Raw genomic sequence first — 9,113 nt, forward strand, 5'->3', positions numbered from 1 at the left:
CATTTTCTAAAAAACTACTCTTTTAAAAAAATTGAAAAATTTCTCCATTTTCCCTCATACTTTCCACCCCAAAAAGCCTTCTCTTCTCCTTCCCTCCAAACTCACAAACAATGCCTTAGAGGATACCTTAGTAGTTCCAAACACCAATTAATACCTTAGTAGTTCTGCAGGAAACCTTATTCTCTATGAAGAAACAAAAGAAAAATAAGATTGGTGGACACCACAAGACAGCCAAACCCAACCAAACGGGAAAATGAAATAGTTATTTTGATTAAATTTTGGAATAAAAATCTCTTTTAATATAAAGGAGAGAAAATTATATTTTGTGGTGTCTATGAGTTTTTATACAGTATGAATGAAAGACTATTTTAATATGCTTAGTTTTCAACCATGGCTTATATATATACTTTATTTAAAGTCTGTAAAAATAATCTTCAAATTGTTTATTTTATAAATTAATTTTTAGAGAATCTAAAATAAATGGCCCTTACTATAGATAGCCCCCGAATCTCTTGCTCCACTTGACAAATTGCAACAGCTAGAGAGAACCGTGAGTCGCTCGCTTTTAACCTCATGTACTTTCCTCACTCAGCACATGAAAAATTCAACCTTTGTTTCAGCTCTTCAACATTCAAACTTTGAACTTTTCAGTCCCATATTTCATTCTCGTAAAAATTCAAACACAACATAGCCTACACAAGAAAACCTAGTAGCTAGAAGAGACAAGACAACCTCAAATATATAAATCTTGCGTAGCAACTTTGAATTTCATGGCTTTTATTTTATGGTTTTTCCATGAATCAAATCTAGCTAGTTAATTATGTTGATTTGATTTGAAAATCATGTCAAACATACCAACCTCACTATCTGATATTTGCCTCACACAGTTTCGCCTTGCCATGTCCATAGCAAACCCATGGCCCTTCTCATGAATCCCATCGTACACTAGCATACCATCATCTTCCTCTTCTACGCTCTCTCGAAAACATGGCAAAGATTCACGGATTTAAGCTCGGGAAGCGCCTTGTCTGGGTTTCCAGATTGGTGTTTAAAAGGACCCGGATTCGAGGTGGATATCATCGCTTTGATTGTCCTGCTCAATCTCCAGCAATGAAGTTTATCAAATGGGGCCGTAAGATAACGACGGGTGCCATGAAGCTTTTTAACAGGTCGAGTTATACTCGGTTAGGATCCAGCCCGAAATTCAGCGTGCCGAAGGGACAAATGGTCGTGTATGTGGGACATAAAGAGGAAGAGATAAATAGGGTTATGGTGCCAGTGATATACTTTAACCATCCATTGTTTAGTGAATTGCTTAAAGACGTTGAAGAGGAGTATGGATTTAACCATCAAGGTGGGATTACGATACCATGTAGGTTTACGGAGTTTGAACGGATCAAGACCTGGATTGCATCAGGTTCCAGAAATTGGACCAGTTGAAAATATGTAACGTTGTTATGATATGGTGATCATGTAGATAATAGAAGATGAAGTTGTGTTTGATGTTGTTGTGTGTGCACGCTTATACATGTTTGGATTGATTTATTTGAGTTTATCTATTAGTATAATTAAACACTGTGAGAGAATTTTTTGTTTGATAATACTTATGAAAATAATTTATAACATATTCCTAAGCTATTTTTAGTATATTCTCATGATAACTTATGGAAATTGTTTGACTTTAATTTAGTTTTTATTATAAAAATAGTAATACATAAGTGCTTAATATGATAAACAATTATGTTAAAAACGTATAATTAAGTATTTTATTCAAATAAGACTAATCTTAAATCTTAGATTTGATATTGTTGAAGTTGATATACTACCATTGCTTTAACTGTTGCAAGTGGTGAGAAAATGATGAATTCTTTTTTTAGAGTAATAGTTGATGTATCGGCATAGCTTTCGGTTTGTCACTCGGCCTCTAACATATATGGATACTAAGATCCATATTCAAGTATCTAAGCCAATAACTCTAGCATTATGCGCTCGCTCCTAAGTTTCAACAGACAGCCTCGGCTGGACAGCTCCTAAGGGCTAAAGGATTGCGCATGCCTTTAGTATCGTGGTCGGGCGACTATCTAATCAAGAGAATTCAACCCATCAAGCTAAACCTAATTCGGAGCAAATGAGACCCCTATATATAGACGCATTTGTGGAGGCTTTCAAATATGACACAATCTCCATCCACCTCACTAAACCTTATAGTGGCTAAATCTGCCTACACACTCCCCTTGAATTCTAGAAGGAAGACTTGGTGTTGTTGTGGGAATAGAGGAAAACTTTCGCACTGATCGCTCATGATTTTATAAAAGATGGTATGATCTACAACTACTATCGTCATGAAGAGACGATGACGACAATTTAAGCAACATCAGCAAGTTGCAACAATAGATTCCGATTATCAAGAACAAGAGGAGGAGATTCAGGATCCTCAACTTTTATTTTGCAGGATCCAATATCCATTCAAATACGAGAATTTCGATAGGAAAAGAGATCCTCGAGAACACTTCATGAATATGAGAAGATAGAAATAAGTAAAAAAAAATAATAAAAAAAAAAGAATAACAATGTATCATTTGGTATATTTGAAAAATATAAAAAAGTAGAAGTTAAAGAAGTATTTCTCTCTCTTCCTTTTTTTAAATAAAAACTTGGAACGTCACACTTGTAATTTATAATTATTCGCAACACCTTAAACATACGTATTAAACTAAGAAAAATACAAAATGTCAAGGATGACATTAATATATTTACATATAAATTTTTAGAAGTTCTAGATATCTCTAAATTTCTTCCTTATTATTTAAAAAATTGATATTTACATCTATTTAGTTTTCTTTTATAGTTTTATCATTTGAGTGCGACATTGTTTTAATCTTCATCTTTGTGTATCATTATTTGTTTTTTTTTATGTGTTTGTTTGGGTCAGATTAGTTTCGATCCAGTGTAGATACATTCAATGATTTTGACGTCGTCAACGTTGCAGATCCGGATGCATAACTATTTTGGGGACTTCAATATAGTCATATTTATAGACTTGTGTACCTTTCCTTTTATCCTATTAACATAAATATTGCGAATTTATTCACAAATTCATCCTTTTTGTTTATAACGAATTTATATTATATTAATATACTCTATCAATTTGAATGAATATTGTTGTTTTTGTACTCTATCAATTATTATTACTAACATAAACTAGGAAAAATATTTGTAGTATTAAAACCAAAAGAAATATATAATGGAACCAATAAGAAGTACTCCTTTCTTATCTTATTCAGGTGAGTCACTTTAGCAAAACATTATGTGCAATGAAGAGGTTCTTAATTCGGGTAGACTTCATTATCTCAGGATTTTAGGTAATTAATTTGGTACATAAGTTTTTCTTTGTGTTTAGCTTAATCAATCCATGGAATGAAAAGAAGAAAGGGATATACCTGCCGGCATCGTTTTCTCACCAGAAGTGTCCCTTTCACTAGAGATAACAAAGGTGGTGGGGAATCTTTATATTCACACTCCATATACAAAACAAAAAAACAAAACAAAAAAATGATAATAATTGCGTAAAAGAAGCATCGAATCTAAGAGGCTATAAGGCTATCAAGGTGTTGTTAAGGAAGTTTCTATAGTGGTCAAGGACCATGTACTTCTAGGAAAAAGATACAAGAGGACTAACTAGTGGTGAACATAGGTTTATTCATTAATTCATGTGGTCCAACAATGAACAAATATCTAAAATATAACGTAGTAAGGGACCGTCTAATTTCTATATTTTTTGGTTTATATGTTCACTTCCACAAAATATCAATGTCGATCAAACATATTTTGAGATCTAATCAATGTCGATCAAACATATTGAGACCTAAAGCTGCGTATAATATAATACTTTTTTATATAAGAGAAATTAACATAAGAGTGACAGGTTATAAAAATAAACTTCCCTAAAAAAAATCCCTCAAAAAGGTTATAAAAATTAAAGAAACTATTAACAAAATTATTGATTTCTTACTAAAAAAAAATATATTATTGATTTCTCTTTTCTCATTGATAAACAACACAAAAATATGAATTAACAGCTAACTAATAGATAAACATCAATGCCAAAATGAATTAAAACAAAACAAAAATTGAAAAAATGACGGTAGCTGCCATTTTTTCGGTGTGAAAATTTTTTCACAAGTATTCTTCGGTACCTTACTACCGAGGTTTTCCTCGGAAGTAAACTACCGAAATTTACTTCGGTAGTAATCTACCGAGGATTCCCATGACAGAGTTCTACGTAACTGACGTAGATACCTATAACAAAACCAAAAAATAAACCGATTAAAATGCTCAATACCTGTTTTTTTATGTCAAAAGTGTGTTGATACCTCGTATGCTTGATGCTTGAATGATTTTAGAGCAAAATTTGATGAAAAAAAATATTGGATTTGGGGTTTGGATGAAGTGGTATGGAAGTTGATGATGAAATAGTGTGTAGGGGGTGGTTGTTTCATCTGATGAAACATAATTCTCAGCAGTTAACTGCAGCCGGTTTTTGAATTCTTCAGCAGTTAACTGCCGAAGGGGCAAAAGTGTATTTTACTTGTGTATCTCAATCTTATAAAATGTGTCAACAGCAATTTTCCTCACTCTATCAGTTCCTTAGGGTTTCGGTAAATAGATAGTAATAGCTGTGAATCTAACACAAAGGAGCTATAGCCGGAATATGAAGTCATAATGTTTCTGCTTATAAAGGGCTTAAGCCTGTGCTGCAAGTTTTGGATTGCGAATACATGCTTTTTCTATCTGATGGTTTGCATTATACTCGTGGAATCCTCGCGAGGAATTTGGAAGAGTCGTTTACTTCGAGAATTTTACACAAAGGCTGCTTTGTTACACTTATTCATTACGTCATTGAAGAAGATCAAAACTTCAAGTGAGTTATATATTTTTGTATCTGTGAGATTATTTATGCTTAAATAAGAGTTCTGGGGGCACTAGATTTGAGTTTAACTTTCATGCACTATCATTATAAATATTTGGTTTAATGATGTGTTTCGTCGTTACAATTAAGCATTATATAAAAATTAGTAATCGCTAATCCTGGCAATTTACCCTTGCATTGTTTAATCATTTAAAATTTCGTCTTTGACAAACTAAATCACTCCCAAGTCATCAAATTAGCAAAATGACATGGAAATGGACAAAAATATCCTCGTCTTTATTATGAGAAGAGGATGAAGACATGGGTAAAAATGTCATTTCAAGAATGGATGACGATGGTATTTTTGTCTATTCCCATGTCATTTTGCTAATTTGATGACGTGGCAGTGATTAAGTAGGTCAAAGAACGAAATTTTAAATGATTAAACAATGCAAGGGTAAATTGCCAGGATTAACGATTACAGGGACTAATTTTTAAATGACGCCTAATTGCAAGGACGAAACACATCATTAAACCTAAATATTTCAGCTAAATTTTTTAACATTTGTTTATTATTATACCTGATCTGATGCTTTTCAAATTTTTTAATATGTTGAACAAACAGGGTTATTAATATTATCATCCTTGACCTAGAAGTTATACAGAGCAAATGTGATCTGATTGTTGGAGAACCCGTCCCCCTAAAAAGGCTCCTTCAGAGCCAAAAGTGGCTGACCTTTTTCCTAACGGTAAGATTTAGTGTGTTACATTTACCTTATGACAAATATTCTATAAACAATGTAAAAATATTAAGAAAAATGTTGTTGACACAAATGAGAAGGCTGAAAAATATCGGTAAAAGACGTAAATGTCCCTGCAACAGTTAATTGCCGAAGAATTTAAAAATCGGCTGCAGTTAATTGTCAAGGAAAACTTCGGCAGTTAACTATCGAGACGGACTTCTGCAGTTAACTGTCGCAAAAATTGAACATTAATTACATTTTTAATTAATTTAATTGTAACAATAAATTGAAATAACAAAATAATAAACTCAATTAATATATTTAATTTGAAAAGCCTAATTGTAACTGCCACGGTACATTTTTTATAAGTTTTTAATGATGTCTTTCATTTTTTTTAACATAATTTTTTTGAATAATGTATAATTGTAACATAAATTGAAAAAACAAAATAATAAATTCAATTAATATATTTAATTTGAAAAATCAAATTGTGACTACCACGGTACATTTTTAAAATTAGTTTTGAATAATATTTTTCTTTTTTCAAAGAAAAGTTTGAATAATGTCTAATTGTAACATAAATTGAAATAACAAAATAATAAATTTAATTAATATATTTAATTTCAAAAGTCAAAATTTTTAGTTATGTATCAATCTTATACGAAGCAAATTACAAAAAAATATATATATATATAAAATCAACGAAGATTATTAGCTATCAATGTCTTTATTACTCATATTAGCAAAAATAAATGCCATTAATACTACATTTTTGTAAACAAAAGAAAATGAATGAGTTGTAGTCAACGTCTTTAATACTAATTCATCTCATTATTTTCGGTAATTAAATCAATTAAAAATGCAACGGTTATAACAAAAAATACACCACCAAAAACAAAAGTAACCGCTCCAAAAATCAACCATTCATTAATGTAAATTATTGTATTTTCCATTTATATTCATAAACATGAATAGCCTTTAAACACAATTAATTTTGCAGTCACATTTTCCTCGGCAGTTAATTGTCGAAATTTTCCTCGGTAGTTAACTGCCGATGTTTTTCTCGGCAGTTAACTGCAGCCGTGTTTTTAATTTCTCGGCAGTTCACTGCCGCAGGAACATTTACATCTTTTACTGGTGTTTCTCAGTCTTCTCATATATGTCAACAACAATTTTCAAAAATTAATGTTATGGATGAATCAAATCACCATGATAGTTTTAGATTAATTACACAGTAAATGTTCGTATATTTACACCGTGTTGTATAGAATATTTTCTTGTTTGATTAAATTATAAATGTTCGTATAATTAAATATCATAAATGTTCGTATATTTACACCGTGTACAGTTAGGCAATTAAAATGTACATTAATTTAGACTTAAAAAATAGAAACAAATTTAATGAATAAATTAAAGTACATTAATTAATTTATTTTGGGGAAAAAATGTGAGAGGCATTTATTAATTACTCGTTTGAGACCAGACCACATCTTTTTTTCTTTTTTTTTAATTAAAAATCAGATCCGTAATACATGTTGGAATATCATTAAAGATATTGAAGTTAGTACTAGATGTGATTGTCTTAGCTAAAGTATGTGCAACCTCATTTGCTTGCCTCCTAATAAATTCGACATGAGAGTTTGTTAAATAATTGTTACAGAAATGGATGCTATTATCAATGATAAAACCAAATTCGGGACATCTCCACGACCTTTGTTGAAATAATTAGCAACTATTTTTGAGTCAACCTCGAAATCAACATTTGTAAATTGAAGTTCATGTATCCACCGCATCGTGTAACGCCCTAGTTGTTATTTAATTATTTTTAGTTGATTTAAAGTCTTTTATATGATTTTAAATGATTTATGTTAATTTTATGGTGTGGTGTATTTTATTAAATGACTATTTTTATTATTTAATAGAATAAGTGGGAATTAGTAATTATTGGAGTTTTGGGGGTTAAATAAAATAAAGGGGGGGGGGGTTAAGTTTAGGAGTTAAGAAAATTGAGAAGTCAGAAACAATTTCACGTACAAACAAGTTTTGGGAGAAAAACCAAGAGAAGAGCCTAGAGAGGAGAATCTGATTTTGTAGAGCTTTGTTCATCAATCTAAGGTAAGCGTGAGGCTAACTCTCAATGATTATAGTCTGTATGATTCAAGTTTTGGGAGAAAAACCAAGAGAAGAGCCTAGAGAGGAGAATCTGATTTTGTAGAGCTTTGTTCATCAATTTAAGGTAAGCGTGAGGCTAACTCTCAATAATTATAGTCTGTATAATTCTGATTTTAATTTAGCAAGGGTTCAAGTTAAATTTGGGAATTGGAGTTAGGTTTTAATTGTTGATTTTTGAATTGAAAAGTGTAGAATTCATGGCAATAGTGTTAGATTGTGTTCAGGTCATAGGCAGAAACTTATAACACTTCTGTAATCAGTTTTGGGGATTGAATTGGGGAAAATTGGGACTTTTGGTGAAAATCTGCAGAATTCACTTAGTCTGACCTGACGCAACTCGCCATGGCAAGTAAGCTGACTCGTCTGGCGAGTAAGCCAATTCATCGCTCGTCTCGCGAGCAAGAACGCTCGCCATAGCGAGTACCCGAGGGAGTAATCATAATTTTTCAAAACGTTGTTATAGGACGTGGGTTGGATGTTTTTGAGTGCCTGGATGTTTATAGAGAGGACTGGTCAAGTTTTTAGATCAAAAAGAGGATTAGGGAGCTTGAAAATGAGGATTTAGTGAGAAAAATGTCAAAACTCCCAAGAGCAGCAATTTTCTGCTCGCCACGGCGAACAACTTACTTGCCATAGCGAGTAGCCTATTTTCTTGAGCTCGCCTTAGCGAGCAGTGCACTCACCTGGCCAGTTGTACAGTGGCTGAAGCCGCATCTGTGTTTTAAGTATTGTTAGGTTGGATCCTTAGGTAGAATAAATGATTATGATTAATTATGCTATTTTTACTAGAGTTGCTGATTTGAATATGATTGATTGATGATTGTTGATCTATGTATAATTGCATGTAAATAAATTATACAAGTTGTTGAATTTCATTGTCGAAGGTTGTTGTATCACTGTTTGACCATGTTGAAGTATAAGTCATATTTATATATGCACTGTTGTGTAGTAGATATCGTTGTCCATGCTGTTGTTGATGAGTTGTATGTTGATATACACAAAGTTGAGTCCATTGCATACTCATACACTGTTGAGGGCTCATGCCCTGTGAACGCCCTGTCGTTCAAACTGTTGAGGGCTCATGTCGTGGGAATGCTTAATCATTCCAACTGTTGAGGGCTTATGCCCTGTGAATGCTAGTTCATTCAAATTGTTGAGTGCTCATGCCCTGTGAATGCTCGTTCATTCAAACGCGTTAAAATGGTACTGATGAGATAAAACCGCAAGTGTACGGTTCTATCGAAGTAGTAAAAATAGAGTATCGTTCCGACAGGGAGTTATGAATTCAA

General features: G+C 32.3%; 1 protein-coding gene across 1 annotated transcript; it reads left to right on the plus strand.

Moving 5' to 3' along the window:
* Positions 1 to 457: 457 nt before the first annotated feature.
* LOC25480991 (auxin-responsive protein SAUR36) lies at positions 458 to 1,601 on the plus strand. Its single transcript, XM_013586525.3, has one exon. It carries the CDS (start codon positions 988 to 990, stop codon positions 1,438 to 1,440), a length of 453 nt encoding a protein of 150 aa, XP_013441979.1. The 5' UTR covers positions 458 to 987; the 3' UTR covers positions 1,441 to 1,601.
* Positions 1,602 to 9,113: the final 7,512 nt, after the last annotated feature.

Source organism: Medicago truncatula, chromosome 7, assembly GCF_003473485.1.
Source record: "Medicago truncatula cultivar Jemalong A17 chromosome 7, MtrunA17r5.0-ANR, whole genome shotgun sequence".
Lineage (NCBI taxonomy): Eukaryota > Viridiplantae > Streptophyta > Magnoliopsida > Fabales > Fabaceae > Medicago > Medicago truncatula.

Bases quoted from the DNA above. Each gene is read 5' to 3' on its own strand.
- LOC25480991 (XM_013586525.3), top strand. From the start codon at position 988: ATGGCAAAGATTCACGGATTTAAGCTCGGGAAGCGCCTTGTCTGGGTT.